The sequence below is a fragment of the Poecilia formosa genome, unplaced genomic scaffold (genome assembly GCF_000485575.1).
Source record: "Poecilia formosa unplaced genomic scaffold, Poecilia_formosa-5.1.2 Scaffold176, whole genome shotgun sequence".
Taxonomy (NCBI): Eukaryota; Metazoa; Chordata; class Actinopteri; order Cyprinodontiformes; family Poeciliidae; genus Poecilia; species Poecilia formosa.
In genome coordinates this window covers 179,284-199,202 of record NW_006800115.1, presented here as the reverse complement: position 1 = coordinate 199,202, position 19,919 = coordinate 179,284, and the positions used below count along the sequence as shown (strand labels likewise).

Sequence of the window (19,919 nt, the reverse complement as noted above, 5' to 3'; positions counted from 1 at the left end):
ATGTCAACTTTGTATTAAAAGTGTCATAATTTACCGAATGACGCTTTATGACAACAGTCATAAATATTCATGAAGACTTATTCATGTTCATGACATGTTATGTCATGTTTATGACAGTGTCATGACAGTCTTATTCAACCCCCTTCAAATAAAATGTTACCGATAATTGTTTATCAATATGGTGGAAAAATGTTATCTAGTAAAAATTTTAAAAACGTGAAAATGATCAATTCCAACTGATCATGTGTGATCAACCTCCGAAACTGGCAGCAACTCAGGGTGGTTACTTTTGTTGTTTGAACTATATTTTTCCTAATGTTGTTTTCATAATAGTGTTGGTCAGATAATTATGTTTGAAAATATTATTCAATGCAATATTATGTTTGGTGCAATCGTAAATGGTGTACTTAAGGCCCCTGTTTGGTCGGGAACTCGTACAGTGGGGTTGGTGCTTACTGGGCACCCTGTCAGAACAGGGTGTACAAACACATGGGCAATAAGACAATGATGATAAATTCATTTTTAATTATTTTTCCAACTTGTTAACTCATGTTCATGGGAAATTATGCAACACAAAGGAACAGATCTGTGCTGAGAAAGCTATGGCTATGCCATCAGAACTGGTGTTATTATACTGCTGTTTTATAACAGTCCCTTAGATAGTTACAATACAAAAGGAAATATACAGCATTATGTGTTATTGAGAAATAATGCTGATACATAATCACCATTAATATATCAATAATTAATTTAACAATAGAGCTGTTTAATGTTGACACTGTGTTTGAATGTGTTATACTGCAGATCCAACTGAAAATACTGTCTTAGCTCAAACAGGAACATCAAGAGTGCAGGAATTTTTTCTCTCTGTAGAAGCTACATCTGGTCTGACTTTCTGTAGAGCTGTGATACCTTCCTGGAGGAGGGCATTTGTTGACATAACTTTTTGCCCTTCACTCCACATCTGCTCTTCTTTTTCTTTTTTGTGCATCTGCTCTGTTTTCTCAAACCCCCAGTCGGACATGGCAAATGGCTGCTTGTCAGGTTCTGCCAGAGGTTTCTTCTTGTTAAAGGGGAGTTTTTCCTCTCTACTTTTGCTACATACATGCTCAGTATAAGAAAGTCAAACTCAACATAAGTACTTATCTACTGCAACTACATGCTCGTCCAGGAGGAGTGAATGTTGTAAGTCAATGACTCGATACTGGATTTCCTGAAAAATAAACTTTTTAAAGGGACAGTATTATGCAAAATCAACTTTCCTGAGCTTTACATTATGCTATAATCCTACTCCCTCATCCAAAACATACCTACATTCAAAACCCTTGGGAGGACCTAAGTCGCCTTTGAGGCGCATATCTTCCTCAGAGTTACAGCTTCCAATCTTCTGCCTCACAAAGCACCTCTTCCCAAAACAATCCCATCAGCTCCTTCAGAGTGGTGTAGTTCCACCACTCATGGTGGAACTACATATCAACTGTGCTCATTATAGAAGCTACATCTCAATGCAACACTGGTAAAAATGTTGTTAGTAGGTTAATAGACAAGCAATGTTACGTTGAAGGTGGAGTGTTGGAAAGAGCAAGAGTTTCTTAAAGAGTCAAAGACCCAATTTCAAGGGGTTAAATTATGAAGCCACATTTCTTTTTAAGCCATACTTGATACAGCATTTTTATAACAAATGAAGTTAACATAGTTACTCGATTATTCTATAAAATGGCACTATGTGCCTGGAAAATATATAATATTGCCCCTTCAAACTAATTTGGGTAATTAATGACTTGATGCACTGTTCGATAACTTGAATCAACTGGAATGTATGTATAACTGAACTGAACTAGCTTATTTTGTAAAGTGCCATGAGACAACATTTGTTGTTAATTGACACTATGAAAATAAAACTGAAGTGAGCAACTTTGTATAAACACTGCTTGTTATGGTCTCAGTGTCTGCAGCACACTGTCTCACCTGTCTTCCGAAGTGGGAAGTCATCTTTGCCCTCGTAGTTTCCGAGAAGAGGGGGGAGTTTGTAGGAGGGAGGGGTTCCAGGGGTGTTACTCTGAGGGGGCGAGCTTTGCTCTAGAGACGTGTGCTGGCCTCCCCTGCAGTTACAAACACATACATTAGATAACTGACACCACTGCTAATGCTGATTTTCTAGTAACATTCTTAGTATATGTTTCTTTGAGTTCATTATTTCCTAGAAACATTTGCTGTTGCAGTAAGCATGAAATTAATTCCACCATGTCTCTTCATCCCGTAATTTTCTCCTGCAGTAAAGTTAATGCTGAATGGGTTTAGGTCAGAGGTGCCCAAAGTGGGTCCTGGAGGGCCGGCATCCTCCATGTTTTAGTTCTCTCCCTGGTTTAACGCACCTGGATCAAATGATGGCTGTTAGAAGGCCTAACAGGAACAATGACAAGCTGAAAAGGTTGTTATTATGAAAGGGCAGAGAACTAAAACGTGCAGGACGCCGGCCCTCGAGGGCCAACTTTGGGCTCCCCTGGTTTAGGCAAAAGGCCAGTGAACTGTTACCAGAAGCTGCCGGGGCATCTGAAACTGACCAAACATGACATTAACTCACTGCAGTTCCGCTGAGGCAATGAGGCTTTATTACATCTGTTCACTTTTACAAACTTGAAGCAGTGACACATTTTGGAACAGACTTCTGACATGACGAAGAAAGTCAAATGACAGCAGGTTTAATGGTGTGATGACAAGTAAACTTGTCATCACAAGTTTACTTTACTTGAGGAAGATAAAAGTAAAATCCAGCGGCTAGTGACTGAAAAACAGCTGATTGGTAACGGGCTGCAGCTGAGAACAAACAAGAAAACTAGGAAAATAAATCTAACTGTAACAAAGACTAACCAAATACAGGATCTAAATAATAAACATAATAAATAACTGAAGTTACTATCTTTGAACCTAAAGAACTATCTAGAGTCAATGCACAGCTTCAGTTATTACAACAAAAAACTACTCAGATAGCACACGATGGCAATTCAATGTTGAATTATAGTCAGAATGGTTGAATTTTTGTTGAGATCGACAACTGACAGTGGATCAACCATCAAACAACCATCCAACTGTAGCCAAGTAACCAATGTTGAAAATGTGTCAATGAATCAGTGTTGTTTTGTGGTTGGAATCTAATGAATGAAATGCTGATGTCTGATCAAAACAGGATCAATGTTGCATCAATGTTTGCTGTTTGTTGCACCCTTCCCATCTTCTCCACCTCTTCTGAGCTCTGGGTGAGAGCATTTTATTATTGAGCAGGGGATAATCAATTCAATTAAGCACTATATTGAGAACAGTGGGTTGATTCCTCCCTGTTCTTTTCTTACTTGTCTGTAAATATTATTACTGACTGTGCATATTTTGTTGACACAAAAACATCTACAACTTACAAGGAGTGAAGCACTCCACCCCCACTATGTACATGAGTGGGATGTCCCAAACACACAGCCACTTCTCTGTTGGCTTGTTTGCAAAATATGTTAATTTAATGTTGAATTATCAAAAAATGTAAATATAATTAAAAAATGTATTTTAATCAGACAAAAAGTGAAACTTGTATATTATATTCATTCATTACAAACAGACTAATATATTTCAAATGTTTTTTTTGTTTTTTTTTATTATGTTGATGATTATAACTCACAACTAATGAAAACCCCAAATTCAGTATCTCAGAAAATTGGAATGTTACTTTAGACCAGGGATTCCCAAACTTTTTCCTGCGAGGGCCACATAACTCTTCCCTTTTCTGGTCGGGGGCCGGTCTTAGTTTTTCGAGAAAACTTTTGTTAACGGGGGGAAATTACTGCCGACGACATATTCGTGTTTTGTAGATAGATTTTTACCCAGAATGCAAATGGAAAAAAACCGTGAGCGAAACGGTGACTGGTACTGACTAGTATATATTCCATTGAGGGAAAATAAGTTTCATATCTGCTCAAGAGCCCCCCTGGTGGTTGAAGAAAAATTCACATATATATGAAAAAAAACACTGAATGCTCTCTGGTATTGTTCAGGGGGCCGGACCAAATGAGGAGGCGGGCCGGATCCAGCCCACAGGCTGTAGCTTGGGGACCCCTGCTTTAGACCAATACAAAAAAGGATTTTTAGAAAAGTGTGAACATGAAAAGTATGAGCATGTTCAGCACTCAGTACTTAGTTGGTGCTCCTTTTGCCCAAATTACTGCAGCAATGTGGTGTGACATGGAGTTGATCAGTCTGTGGCACTGTTCAGGTGTTATGAGAGCCCAGGTTGTCCTGATGATGACCTTCAGCTATTCTGACTTATTGGATCTGGTGTATCACATCTTCCTCTTCACAATAGCCCATAGAGTTTCTATGGAGTTGAGGTCAGGCGAGTTTGCTGGCCAATTAAGAGCAGAGATGCCACGGTCCTGATACAGTGGTGCCCAAAGTGGGTCCTCGAGGCCCGGCATCCTGCATGTTTTAGTTCTCTCCCTGGTTTAACACACCTGGATCCAATGATGGCTGTTAGAAGCCTAAGAAGAGCATTGACATGCTGAAAAGGTTGTTACTAACAAATGAGTGCAAAGAAGCAATAAAATTAAGAAATAAAGCATTTAAGGTACTCAAACATAATCCAATTTATAAGAATTTAATTGATTATAAAAGAAAACAAGCAATAGTAAGGAGAACTATAAAAAATGCAAAAAGAGAATATTGGAGAAATTTTTGTAATACGATAGGGAAAGAAACGAAAATTTGGAAAGTAATCAAAAGAAGAAATGGTATAAAAAGAGAGTTTGAATATCCTTTACTAAAAATAGATGATACAAATATAACAAGAGATGAAGACAAAGTTGAAATATTGGCAAGAACGTTTAGTAAAATTCATAGTTCAAATAATATTAGTGAAAAGGGAAGAAAAGGAAGAAAACATACAAAAATTATATATAAAGATTTTTTACAGAGTGTTGAAGAAACAAATAATTTGTTGAATGTTGAGTTTACAAAAGCTGAATTGAATTATGCACTTAAGAATACAAAAAACACGGCACCATGTAATGACCAGATCTGGTATAGAATGATAAGGCAACTCAGTGAAAAATCTAAAGATATATTATTACAATTATATAATAAAATTTGGGAGGAGGGAAAATTACCGTGGAATTGGAAGGAATCAATTATAATACCAACAGCCAAACCAGGAAAAAATAATTAAAACCCAGAAAATTACAGACCAATAGCTTTAACATCAAATCTATGTAAAATAATGAAAAAAATGATTAATAATACACTAGTATATTATTTAAATAGTAAAGGATATATGTCAAAATATCAAAGTGGTTTTCGAAAAGGGAGGAGTACAAATGATCCAACGTTATGTTTAGAGCATGAAATTAGAAGAGCTCAAGGAAATAAAGAAAGTGTAGTGGCAGTATTTTTTGATATTGGAAAAGCATATGACATGATGTGGGTGGAGGGATTATTAATTAAATTATGCAAATTGGGTAATAAAGGGAGAATATTTAAATGGATTAAAGACTTTTTATCAAACAGGAAAATACTGCAACAGTTTAAACCTGTTGTTTAAACTGTTGCCAAACAGAAGCAGTGACATCTTTTAAGAGTCAAATGCTTTCCTTTTTAACTTTAATTAAAAAGTTAGAATAGGAGAAGTTATCTCAGGAAAATATGTAGTAGAAAATGGAACTCCACAAGGGAGTATTATAAGTCCATTACTGTTTTCAATTATGATAAATGACGTATTTAAAGATATTGGAAAAGACATGGATTGTTCACTTTTTGCAGCTGATGGAGCTGTTAGGAAAAGAGGGAAAAACATAGATTTTATTATTAAAAAATATTGAAATAGAGAAATGGGCGTTGCAATGGGGATTTAAGTTCTCAGTTGATAAAACGAAAGTAATGATATTTACTCAGAAAAAAATAAATAAGGAAATAAAATTGAAATTATATAATCAAGAGTTAGAGCAGGTAAAGTGTATAAAATTTTTAGGAATATGGTTTGATGAAAAATTAAAATGGCATATACATATTCAAAAAGTTGATAAATGTAAGAAAATTTTGAATATTTTGAGATGTTTGGCTGGCAGTGACTGGGGAGCAGATAGACAATCACTAAAACAGATTTACACAAGATCCAACATAGACTTTGGTTTATGGTTCAGCAGCTAAAACACATCTGGTTAAATTAGACATTATCCAACATCAGGCATTAAGATTATGTACCGGAGCAACAGCAGCCTTAGAAATAGAAATGGGAGAAATGCCGTTAGATTTAAGAAGAACAAAATTAGAAATGAATTATTGATTAAATTTGCAAGGCAGTAACGTTGATCATCCAACTCTGGAAATTTTAAATCCATGTTGGGAAAAAGAAAAGAAAGAGATGAGTTTTAGATGGACAATTGGAAATAAAATAAAAAAAAATTAAAATGAATAATTTAGAAATTAGTCGAACAACACCAATATCAATTATACCACTCTGGATTCTACCAGAAGCAAAAGTAGATATGTCAGTAATGGAAAAAAACCCAAGATAAATCTTACATTGTAGATAGTTACTCAGTGCAATTATATTTAAATAATTATTATCAATACATTCAAATTTATACTGATGCATCAAAAATAACTGGGAAAATAGGAATAGGGTTTGTATTACCAGAATTCAATATAAAAATAGGAAAACGAATTACAGATGGATTATCAGTATACACAGGAGAAATGTTGGCTATATTGTTGGCTTTACAGTGGGTAGAAGATATAAAACCATTAAAAACGATAATATGTTCAGATTCAAGCTCTGCATTATTAAGTTTAAAAAATAATCAAACAGATAGTAGGATGGATATTTTGTTAGAAATATTTCATACATTATTCAGAATACAAAACATGGTTTTAATAGTTATATTTGTGTGGGTTTCAGGTGCTATGGAACAAGGTCATGTGGTCTGATTAGGACAGACTGACCCTCTTCAAGAGTGATGGGCGCATCAGGGTAAAAAGAGAGGCAGATGAAATAGTTACCCATCATGCCTAATGCTTACAGGTCTGTAGGAACAGTGCTAGGATCTGGGATTGCTGCGGTTGGTCAGGCCAGGTTCAGCACCCTGATGAGGTCAGCTGACTGGCTGAATGTACTGAATGGCCGGGTTCTTTCATCAGCAGATTGTTCTTCTCTGATGGCACAGCCACATTCCCAGATGACAATGCCAGGATTCACTGGACTGAAATTGTGAACGAGTGGCTCTGGGAGCATGAGACATCATTTTCACATAAAGACTGGCCACCACAGAGTCCAGACCTTAAACCCATGGACAATCTTTGTGATTGTTACGGCCTTGTTAGCTGAATTGTGGGTGCTTTTCTTGTCTGTCTTTGTACTCCTCCCCTTTGCAGGTGTCTCTGGTCCATTGATTGGGAGCGCAGAGTACTTGGGCCTGGCTGTCTCCATCTTCTGTGTCGCCTTCAGCGTCCACTCTGCCGATTGACACTTGTGGTGTTTGTTGCCAGGCCTCAGCTCCCCTCCTTTTGCACGTTTGAGTTTCTTTGTTTTTGCACTTCCATACTTCCATATGCACTCATACAACACATCCAAGCATTTGCATTACACCACTGATACTGACTTTCACAACCCATTATAGTTTTTGTTAATAAATATTCATTTTTCTGCACGTTAGCCTCTGCATGGTCTCTTGTTTCTGTTATGACCTTGAGCCAGTCGTAACAGTGATGTTCTGCAGAAGACTTTTCACAGTAGTAGGCCTCTACCATCCTCAATACAAGATCTTGGTGAAAATTGAATGCAACACTTGATGGAAATAAATCCAATGGTATCAAAAAAAAGCTCCAGTGACATAATCAAAATTAAAGGCCTAGTCTGTTGGGGTAATTGTTTTTTAGCATGTTGAACATGCATATGGGTCAAACTGCCAAAAACATTTACCCCGTTCACCCTGTAAAGAAAATAGGAAATTCTCACCAGCACTTTGGGGAGAAGGAATGGTTGAGTCCTGGACCAGGTTCTTTCTTGCTGAGAAGAAACTCCTGAAGCTTCAGCTTCACCTCTGTGCTGGCAATGGCACCTTCCATAACACAAACACATGCAGACAGCATCAGGATGCTACACTCTCTGTACATCAATATATGCATTTCAGTGCAGTCACTGATGGCAGCACTAGAACCTACTCTCTTTCCCTTTCTCTTTATTTCTCAGCAGCAACAGTTGTTGCTCCAGTCTCTGTTTCTCCTGCTCTTCGTGTCTTTGTTGCTCCAGTTTTCTCTTGTGCTCCAACTCCTGCTGCCGCTTTGCTGCCAGCAGCTCCTGTTGTTGCTTACACACACATACAAACACGTTTAACTTGGTTTAGAGACTGATTCTGGAGATGAGTTTAGCTTTACAACCATTAAATCAGTGACTATAAAGAGAATGTGAGCTACCTTTAAGTGCTCTTGCAGCTGGACTTCGTGCTGCCTTGTTAACACTTCATGTTTTTTCTGAAACTCCGCGAATAGCAGCTGCTTCTGGAGTTCCTGTTGCTGTTTGAGAAGCACGAGTTCCTGCTGAAGCTGCTGCTCTCTCAGGGCTGTATCCACTGCTCCCCCACCAGACACAGAGCCCAACCTGGGTTCTGTCCTCAAGTCCACTGGGCCTCCGCCTCCACCTGGGCCTTCTCCAGGACCACCGCCTGGACAATAAACAAGGTCAACTTTCCTCCCTCTTCAGCTTTACACAATTTTCTACGGCACAACTGATTTGGGATTTAATGTAACAGAAGAACACGAAATACCTTTATTAGAAAGTAAAAACAAAAACATAAATAGTTTCAAGATTTTTACACATAAAAAACAGAAAAAGGCCCTTGATGTCAAGCTTCTGTAAAACCATTGTTCACTGCAATTACAGATGCCGTATGCATATGTCTGGTTTCCTGTTAGCCAAACACCTCAAGCTCACTCAGACTGAGTCAACAGCACCAGTCAACTTATTTTCACACAAGACTGAAAAAAACGTTTGGATGTCTGCCAAAGCCATTTAAGGGGAAAAAATTCAACTTATCAGGTTACATGCTAAACAATATTTGGATGAAAACTAACATTATTCCACACTGGAAACACCACCCAAAAAGTAGAACACTGTAGTGGAAGCATCATACTTTGGGGGTGATTTTTACTAGCAGTGACATTAGCTGCATTTCCATTACAGATGTGTGCAAACATTTGTCTCTATTCTGCTAATATTGAAAGAACTAACTTGGAATTGTGATGTTTCCAATAAAATCACGCATGAATAAGCTTGCTCATATGTTAAGTCAAAATCATGGTAGCGATGGATGTAAAGAGTTACATTATTGATAATTCAGTCATGGTGCTAGTGCTCATCATCTATCAGCCATCAGAGGAGACGTCTGTGTTTTGTTCAGGCGTTGGAGCGACAAGCCTCTTGTACTTGGGAGCGGCTACGCATGCAGCGTTTTGGAGAAATTGTAATTAGTGATTTTGCATAAGAGCTATGGATTCAACACATTGGAAGAATACACAACTTTTGAACTGTGTGAATGTGAGGGCTCTGGTGGAGCCAGCTGGACACTGTCCGAAAAAAACAAACAAACAACAAACCACAAAGAAGACCACTTACTGTCATCTTTGCCATGGGTTTTGCCAGTAGTAACATCCGGCTGTTCATCAAGTGTGATGCCAAAAAGTGTTTCCATTGGACCTTTGTGACATATTTCTATTTCGATACAGTTGGAAAGTCACATCATACCAGTGTAACAACTTTCTCTTGAGTTTTTTTTAAATTGGCATGTTTTCATTAAGTGCATTTATTTCATAATTTCAATTTATGCAATTCTATGGTTAATGGAAACACTGCTAGTGAAGCTAGAAAGAGTTGTTGGGAAAATGGATGGTGATAAAGAGAGGACAATCCTGGAAGAAAACCCACTAGAGGCTTCAGAAGACTTTCAGCTCAGGTGGAAGTTTACCGTCCACTAGGACTGTCAGACTTACGACAGAATGATTTTGATCAAAGCCTGTACATTAATACTGGCTTAATCTAGTTTTGATCCACAATCTAGCCCTAGATTGTGACTGTGCCAGTCATAACCTAGCGCTAGACGTTTGAATATGTGACAAGCCTTGAAAATTGATGTTCAGATGCTTTCCATCCAATCTGACCAAGGGTGAGCCACTTAGCAATGAAGAATGGGCAAAGATGTATGTTTATACTGTAGATGTGCAAAGCTGGTAGAGATTTATATGGAAAAACATGTAGCTTTGATTATTCAAACAGCTTTGACTCATGGAGGGCTGAATACCAATGCACATCATACTTTTCAGATTTTTAGTAGTAAAAAGATCTGAAACCATGTATTCAAGTATGTGTTGGTATTTGCAACTTTGGAAACTTAAATCATGCCCCCTAGTTTATTTAAAAGGAAGAAGCTTTCTCCAGGCAATACTTTCAAACAACCATTCATTTTATAATTAATGAGTTTTGAACTGTAACATTAACCATGCTAACTGAGACAAGGTGACCTGATGCAAGCAGGGTGAAAGAATTTTTAAGTATAGTTTCTTGGCTTCATTTCAATTTGATAAATAATTACACTCTGTCATCCACAATGCTATGAGGTATTAGATTTAAATAATCTTGAACCAGCTAATATTTATAATGTGCTGACATTTGTTGGGATGTAGTCTTGACTACTTTGACTAAATTTGTTATTTTTGTAAAGAAGACTCACCAACCCCTTCACCAACACCTCCTCTCTGCTCACATGTTGCTTCAACTGGACTCTGCATGCCTGATGGGAGGCTGCTCTTCACCTCCAAGACTGCAGAAAAAAGAAAGACGAAATGATTGATTAGTCCTGAACACCACAGAATGTTACATCACTTAGGGACATACACACAAAGTGCATCCAATCAGTTTCCACTCCATTCACACACTCGGTGGTAGTGAAAATCGGGGACACAGTGTCCTACCCCCCTAAAATAGCCACAAGCCAGCAATAGATAGTACAGACTTGTAGTGTTACCTTGGCATTGGTCTATGTATATTCGGCACGGTTCAGTTGAAGGACACAGAGGAATATGATTACAAGAGCTGGAAATAAACCTGAATAATCACAGTGGATGTTGAATGACTGAAGAAAACAACAACTTTGTTTGCAGAACTCTGAGTTACAAGAAATAGAAGAAATAAAAATGTCTTCAATGTCACAGATTCATATTGATTTCCTTCAGCAGGTACTGAACTTTTTGTAGTTGGCCTTTTGCCTTGTCAGATGATATTTGTAGGAACTCATCACCTGGTCATAAAGACTTCTGACGGTAACACTTTATTTGAAGGGGTGTGCATAAGACTGACATGTCATAAACATGACATAACATTTGTTATGAACATAAAGAAGTCTTTATGAATGTTTATGACAGTTGTCAAAAAGTGTCATTCAGTAAATAATGACACTTTTAATGCAAAGTTGCTCTAAAAGTTGCATTAAAAGTCCATACAAAATGCCAACTTTGCATTAAATATCATAATTTACAAAATGACACTTCATGAACACAGTCATAAACATTCATAAAGACTTCTTTATGTTCATGATACATGTTATGTCATGTTTTTGACAGTGTCATGTCAGTGTCAAGTGTTACCCTTCTGACCAACAATATGAAGCTTCATGAAACATTTCTGCTGTGATCAGCTTGTACAGTTGCCTGTAGGATTAGGCCACTTCTTGGAAAATGGAGCAGGATTCCACAGACTGAGACGTCAGGATTTCCTCCATACTAGCCAGGGGTGGATTCAATTAGGACTCTTACTCACAGGGAAGTTTGACCTATGAAAGGTGCTCTGAGTAGTCAGCTGAAATCCTCCCAGTTCTGCATCCTAGATATCGTCTAATCTAATTAAACTGTAACATCAAAGCAATGCAAAGGTGGTTAGCTCTATCCAAGAGGATTCAGACTAGTTGAGCCAGAGACTACACAGGTAGTGAGGAGTGAGCCTCAAGGAACATGTTCTGCCTCCACACACAGACATATCCAGGACATGAGCCACATCTGTTGACTTCACTGTGTCAGGAGCACAACACTTTGTGCTTTAAGTCCAGTGTGAGATTCTTCCCATCAGTGACGACTTTGGGATCCATGTCCTCTGTTAGTGTTGGTCCACCAGCAGATAACACATGAACAAACTGGAATGACCAAAATCTCAAGATGAAGATGAAAGACAACAGAGCAAGATGAGCTGAAGTCTGCTACTAGAGGAACCTCAGCAGAGACTCAGGCTGATTACCTCCAAGCCACACCATAATGATGCAGCGATTCATGCAAAAGGAGTCCTGATCATGTGCTGAGTGTGGCTACTGTATAGTCAATGCAGCATCTGTATAGACAACTATAGGAAAACTATAGCTATCTATACAGACTATATCAACAACTAAAGATTGTTGATAATTGTTATTCTTTTTTATATATTGTCTCTTGTGACAATGCTGTTGGCTCTGACCAACTTTAAAATCCAACCATAGATAGTGGCATCATTTAATACTTGTCAACGTTCATGCAGGTCAATTTAGGGTCATAAAGTGTTCACACAGAGGTCTGATTTTTAATTTATTTTTAATGCATTTAGTAGTAGGAACAACCATGCAATAAAATCAGATTTCAGCAAAAAGTCAAAACCATCAACACCTGCAGAGTGAACAAACCTCTGTTTTATTCCATCAGAGTTGACTGACCCACATGGGGATCAGAACCACAATCAATTGAAATGGAATGCAATATAAAGTGTTCAACTAGATAGATCACGTTTGGTGCAACATGGTTTATTTAGGGGTATAAAACAGATATGAGAATGTACGGATGGTAAGAGCCAGGTGTGAAAAAGGTATAATAACATAAGATGCAAGCTAACTGGTAGAAGCTCATCCTTACAGGCGCTGCTTTGTAACGATTTCCTTGGCACAGTAGATGTTGCTGCTCAAAGAAAACATTCTGAAACTGAGAACTGTAGATAAACAAGACCATGTGCATGTGTTTTTCTCTTTATATGTACACATGTGTGCAGCTGCTTGCGTCTAAATTACCTAAACAAATATCCTGGCTCTTCACTGTGACGCACGTGTCTCCCTTCTACTACCACACACCGCCTTTGCATGTGTGTGTGCACATGAGAGACTGCTCTGTGAGAGTGTGTATAACAGTCTGCTTGGCAAGAGGGCAGCATTCCACAGCAGCAAGCGTCTGACGTCAAAGCGGAGACATTTATAGTCTGGTAAACACACACTCACATGCAGGCTGACAAAGAGGTGGAACTGACGAACCGTTTCAGTCAATCGAAGAAGTTTTCTAACTGACTTCTGACCAGCTCTCATTGCAGTTGTTCATTATTTCATGTACCAGTACACAGACTGTGTGTATGGACACAAATAACTTCTTAACGCTTAGCTCCAACACAAAAATATTTGCTATATAGCAGAGCTAAAATGACACAAGAGAAGTTTTATATAGCAGTCATGTTGAGGCAAGAAACTAGCAACGTGGCCATGTCTTATTCTCAATTAGCTTCACTTAACTGAGGAGCAGTTTCATTGCTATTATACAGACTTTCATGGATTATAATGGGATTCTATGAGGTAAACCAACACAGAGTTTTCAAACATTCTTCCACAAATTATCTGAAAAGTGTGGTGTGTAAAACCATGTGCCAAGAGCTAATATTTAATATTTTCCTTTGACCTCTCGACTCTCACCCCCAAAATATTTGCACTAAAGTCACTGGGTCCATGACAGTTGAAGGGTTTTAAGATAAGGGAATTTAAATATTAATATTTTACAGTTTTTCTCAGTTTTAGTGCATTTCTGAGAACAGAATTGAAATTCTTAAAACTACCTGTTCAATCTTCAAATTACTGTGTCACTTCTGCACATCAAAAAATGAGTTGCTCATTCCTTTTGCTTTTGTACATCATGTAACTGATTATGTTCACTTCTCTGATTTTCCCCCCGTTGTAATTTGCTTTTATCGTGTTGATCAAAATATGTTAAACGTGTCTGTATTGAATTCTCAACTTCCAAAAAAGCATAAGTTCACTGATATGTTAACTGACAGAGTTTTGAGAGCTGAACTAAGGATTTTTCAAGCAAACAAATGCTATTTTTGCTGTTTCTACAAATTGTTTTGAGAAATGCGTTTACTGTTTTGTAAATGCCAACAATGACTTGAGAAATCCACCAAAAGTGACTGAGAAAAACTAACATAGCATAAATTGTCTCAGGTGTATCTATGTGTTTGGCTGTATGAAACGTGTTCACATTTACAGCTTTGTTTCTGCTAGCTTGCAGGAATTGTAACTTACATAAATGGTTGAAGACAACTTATTGGGCTTCATGAGACTCGGATAAATGGTGAGTATCTATTTCATAAATTGCCTAAAACAGTTATATTTGTTTTTATTTGTGGTTTTTGTTTGTGTATTTTGTCTGGTTGCAGAGAGGATCACACCTATAGTCAACAAACAAAGGTTTAAAACTACTGACTTTTCAGTCAGAAATGATCACACTGCCAGAATTTTACCGTATTTCCAAAATACGGTAAAAAACAGGCAGTTTTGGCTGCCAGAATTTTACCGTATAAAGACGGTAAAATTCTGGCAGCCACAGCTGCCGGTTTTTTACCGTAAATTGAGGCCGTTTTTTTTTTTTTTTTTTTACAGTGCAGCCTTTATCATTATGTTTGTCCAGCAATACATTTCTAAAGGACAAAATGAAATATCTGTGTTTATTTTAGTCCATCAGAACTAGAACCTGAAGGTTCAGCAGAGAGTTGATCGCAGCAGCTGCTGCTGCTTACGTCCCGCCCACAATAGCGACAAACAGAATAATGGAAAAGCTTAATATCTGGGTTAGAACCTAACCACAACAAAAACATTTCAGCTTAGCTGAACAGTGGCTCCATGCAAACAGGCCCTAAGAAGCTCCTTGATCTTTCCTTCCTGTATCCAGCATGTGGAAGCTGCTATATGTTGCTATTTATTGTGACAAAGAGCTGAAAAAACTGAATGCATGAGAAAATAACCTGAAATAAGTCGGTCTGAGCTTATGGGCTTGTCCTTTACCAATTTAAAACTTCTTTGACATCATCCCTCTGCCAATCTGACTAGCCACCTGTCAAGTGTGTTCCCTATCTTCTACTTATTTAGCCAACATAAAGTGCATGCATGCACAAAGTGCACAAAGTTGAATGCATGAACTGTAACGTTTATCCACACAGACCATGTCCTTGGCTTTGTAATCCACCCTGTTACTGCCCTTAAGGTACTTTAGAAAATGCTTGCTCCAGTTTATATATAAAATTTATCTCAGCACACTTCATCTACTGGCCTTATAATAGAACTTGGCACGGCAAAACACCGTGACGTACATTGCAGCAGGAAAGACTTCACAGGAGTGTCTTGTAGGCCATGAAAAGTTTGGGAGTCTGTTGTTCTGCAAGAAAGTGAATCTGTGTCCCAACCTTAAGTCTTTTGCAGCCATGACTGTCATGTATAGCTCCATCCATCTCCCCATTAACACTGACAAGCATCCAAGTTCTTGGAAAGCATCCACACATCACGATACTGCCACCACCGTATCTAGACCACAAAGCTCAGTTCTGGTCATCCAGGCGGCTTCTTACATGTCTTTCGAACTTTAATGGGACGTCTTCCCCACTAAGGCCAGCAAATGTGTTGGCAGATGTTACCACCTGACTTGCTGATCTCTGCAGTTCTGTCAGATCTCACAATTCTAGAATTGTGCCGCTGAGGGTGGCGACATGTTGAAGTAGTTCTGTGCTTTCTTTCAAATTTTTTCTTTTTTTCATTCATTCATTCTTGCTTTTTTTTTTTTGAAGAAAATACTTTTTTTGGACAGCTATTCTTTCTTGTTTTGGATTCTGTGTGGTTGACAATTCTTCTAGCAATATTTCTTGTATTGTTGCTATTTTGTTATGATTCGTAACCATAGGAACAGGGTAGTTTACAACACAGAACAGCTCATCAACATTAGAAAAGCTGAAATAATAACACAACTGAAGTCAGAAATCCCAGAGGAGCTGAAAAGGAGGCGTTCTGGATGGAGAGCAGGAGCAAAAAGGAGAGAAAGAAGGAGGAAATCCAATCCATCTCTTCCATCCATTGTAATGGGCAACATAAGATCGTTAGCTAACAAGATGGATGAACTTCAAGCCCTGACAAGAACTCAGTAAGAATATAAGGAATGAAGCATAATGTGTTGGCTGCAGGATTATATCCCCGACTCCAACATCTCTCTGCCAGGCTTCGTGATTATACGAGCAGACAGAGATTTAAAGAGCAGCAGGAAAAGCAAGGGAGGTGGATTAGCAGTGTTTGTGAACAACAGATGGTGACATGTTACTGTGAAGTGTCATCTCTGCAGTCCAGACATTGAACTCTTGGTAGCAAGTTTCTGACCATATTATTTACCAAGAGAGTTCACCAGTGTTATTTGGCAGCTGTTTACATTCCACCCTCAGCTGTTGTCGATAATGCATGTTGTTGTTAAGATAAACCCCAATGCATTTGTGGCAATATGTAGTGATTTTAATCATGTCTCACTCTTTTCAACACTACCAACATTTCACCAGTTTGTCAGCTGCTCCACCCAGGAAAACAAAATTTTGGATTTGTTTTATGCTAATGTCAAGGATGCATATGTCTCTAAAACCAAGACCTCCTCTGGAGAAGTAGAACCATGCTTTAGTTTTTCTCTGCTCTGAATACAAACCTCTGGTGAAGAGGCTACCTGTTAGGAAGACAGCTGTTAGGAAGTGGTCAGAGAAAGCAGACCAGGCCCTCCAGGCTTGTTTTGAAGCAACTGATTGGACTACTCTCTGCCAGCAAGATGCTAAAGATCTTCTATAAGTCTGTTGTTGAGAGCGTCATCTCTGCTGCCATCATCTGATGGGGCAGCAGCATCAGAACCAGGGACCTAAAAGGACTCAACAACGTGATAAAGAAGAATGGTTCTGTTCTGGTTCTGTTCCAGGACGACTGTGGAACCTCTGAAGATAATTATGCAAAGAAGGATTCTTCATAGGATTAGGAAAATTAAGGACAACCCTGACCGTCCTCTTCACAACACTATCTTGGCAAGGCAGAGCATCTTCAGTCAGAGGCTTGTTCAGATTCAGTGCAGTACAGACTGCTGCAGGAAATCTTTCCTGACAACAGTCATCACGATCTTCAATAACTCTTTGAAGAATCTAAATTCTTATTTAATTTCCCTTTGGGATTAATAAAGTATTTTTGAATTTGAATTCTCTGCAGATTTTTCTTAGCTACTTCTCTGATTCAGGCTGCTTTCTGTATTTCACACCCAAGTAGAGTTTGTTCTACTTACAAGTGGGAAGTTGTGTTTGTTGTGGAGCAAACTACAATAAGCAATAACAGCTGTTTATTCATTTCAAGGAATATATTAAATGCCTTTAAAAATAAAAGATCACAAATTTAGCCAGAATAAGACAGAGTAATGTTTTCCCCTTAATTTGGCCCAAGACCTGCATAAAAAACACTTTTCAAATATCCTCAGGTTAATGAAAAGGTATGAATGTCTTTTTTTCTGTTTGTCTTTGATGCCCCAGTTTCACACTACTGCTGCTGCTGGGAGGTATTTCTGGAAACCAGTGTTCATTCCTTATTTTCCCTCTCTCTTTTCCTGTCTTGTTCATTTTGTAATGCTAAAAGAAAATAGGCTCCATGACGTCAGTCCTGCAAAACACTCAGCTAAGGGGAAGAGAGGAAGAACAGAGCAAGCAAGTAAGAGAGGGGGGTAAAAATAGTATAATGGCTGTGTGTACTTTAGTCAAATTAGAAGCTGAGACGCAGAGACAAGAGGACTCTTGAGTGGTGTTGCTATAGTGACTTAAGGGTAGGTTGATAAACTGTGGGTCATCTATTCTGGATAACATCTGCAGTGTTAGAGCTCTCATGGTGTCTTAGAAAACAACAGATTTCATTTGTTAGATGAGTATAACTGGTCTTCTCAACTCCATTTGCACAGTAAAACCTCAGACTTCATTGTGCTATGGGGAAAAACACAACTGAACATTGCCCTGAAAAAATACCTCTATTTTGAAACATGGTGGTGAGGGCTTGTTGCTGTTGTAATATTTTTCTTCAGAATGGACAGGGAAGCTGTACAAAGTTGATAGGAGCTGATAAGCTCCAAAAGACTAGAAGAAAGACTCACTTTCCAGAAGAAAGTCCAGACCAGAAAGTTCTAGATCAAAGCATAGTTATGTATTAGAAAGTCCAAGCCAATCTCTCAACCTGAATTTGTTTATGAATTATAGAAAAGCTGAAGAGGTAAAAAAAACATTTTTGGAAGGCCTTGTATGTGTATCTTATCTGTGTAATGCGCATGCACTAACGTATATGCAGCCTGTTGCGGTTACTCCTCTCGTTGTTTTACTTTTTAAATATTTTAAATAATTGTTCGATTATTTTATTTTACCACTTTAATTATTTTACTTTGCCAGAAGAGTATCTCCAAGAATGTTGACTAAGAAAGTCATTATCTTTTTATTCGTTGTTGAAATACTTTTTATACTCTGCCAAGCGCAACAACTTGGCCGCATTGTTCACACCAGGGATCAGCTGATTGCGCTGAAAACAGCCGGCATGGAGTCCAGATCCACTGAAATCCCCGAGGAGATCTGGAGAAGGACACATCAGGGTTGCAGAGGAGGAAACATAGTATTGGCAAAGTTACATGCTGATGTAGAGAAAGAAATGCAATTCTAATGATTCTAACAGTGGAATCAGGTGATCAGTCATGTGAGATAAATGTTTTATTCATTAGAAGTTACTTGGTAAATATGTTTCCATCTCCCTTTTAGTGCACTAAAAGCCAAAAACCACCTCAAGAGTAAAAACATTTTTGAGAAATTGAGGAAGTTATTTCAAATTTTTCCATTTTCATGAGCCTTTTCTAATGCAATACCTCAAAATGTGTATAAAAATGATATGCTGTAATTGGCCTGTATGTATACAACTTTATCAAGTCCATAGGACCCCAGATTGATTCACACTAAATTCAGTCATTCACATTCACATACAATGATGGAAACACAGTTATAGGAATTCAGTGCTGAAAATTGGTGTAATGTTGGAGACAATCCTAAATAAAGGATAGCACTGTAAATAGGCATTTGATTTTTTTTTCAGTAGTAACATGGACCAACATCTTCCAACTCTGTTGGAATTGTGTTCTATTTTATCACCTACATATTTTCCTATGAAACTTAAACTGCAGCAGAATCAATACGTAAACTTCAACTAGAGATTGAAGTTTCCATACATAGCCATGTTACAGATTTAGTAACAGGACGGCCTGTCACAATAACAAATCTTGAAGGACAACAAGTTGACTCAGAAATTATTGCTATAAACGATGAGTGTCCTTTTGAGACCATTGGTAACCAATATAATGATAATGGTATAAACATGCTCTCAAAGACCAAAAACCTACAAGAGCAACAAATTAATTAATTTCTAAAGAACATTTAACACTGAAACTGAAAGACATTTTAAATATCCAAATATAAATATACAAACAAAACGGATTATGAAGGTCATCCGCACAGAAGGGGTCTCACTCCCAGAGGGAACGATAGCAGACATAGAGCACAGCTACAAGTACCTGGGAATACCACAAGCAAATGGCAACCTCGATGAGGTCACAAGGAAAGGAGCCACAGCCAAATACCTCCAACGAATAAGGCAAGTCCTGAGAAGCCAGCTCAATGGCAAGAACAAGAATAAACAGCTATGCCTTACCAGTAATCAGATGCCCTGGTGGAAAAATTAGCTGGCCGATGGAAGAGATAAAGGCCATGG

At 38.1% G+C, this 19,919-nt stretch overlaps 1 protein-coding gene across 4 annotated transcripts in view; it reads right to left on the bottom strand.

Moving 5' to 3' along the window:
• hdac5 (histone deacetylase 5) overlaps nucleotides 1–19,919 on the bottom strand; it is a 93,048-nt gene that overhangs the window by 39,006 nt on the left and 34,123 nt on the right. For all 4 annotated transcript variants that reach the window (XM_007565474.2, XM_016678237.1, XM_007565465.2 and 1 more), the window contains 5 exons: nucleotides 10,758–10,847; nucleotides 8,449–8,696; nucleotides 8,197–8,341; nucleotides 7,991–8,093; nucleotides 1,969–2,102 (listed from right to left, as the gene is read on the bottom strand). In XM_007565474.2, the coding sequence (XP_007565536.1) occupies nucleotides 1,969–2,102; nucleotides 7,991–8,093; nucleotides 8,197–8,341; nucleotides 8,449–8,696; nucleotides 10,758–10,847 (720 nt within the window). The remainder of the gene's footprint in view (nucleotides 1–1,968; nucleotides 2,103–7,990; nucleotides 8,094–8,196; nucleotides 8,342–8,448; nucleotides 8,697–10,757; nucleotides 10,848–19,919) is intronic.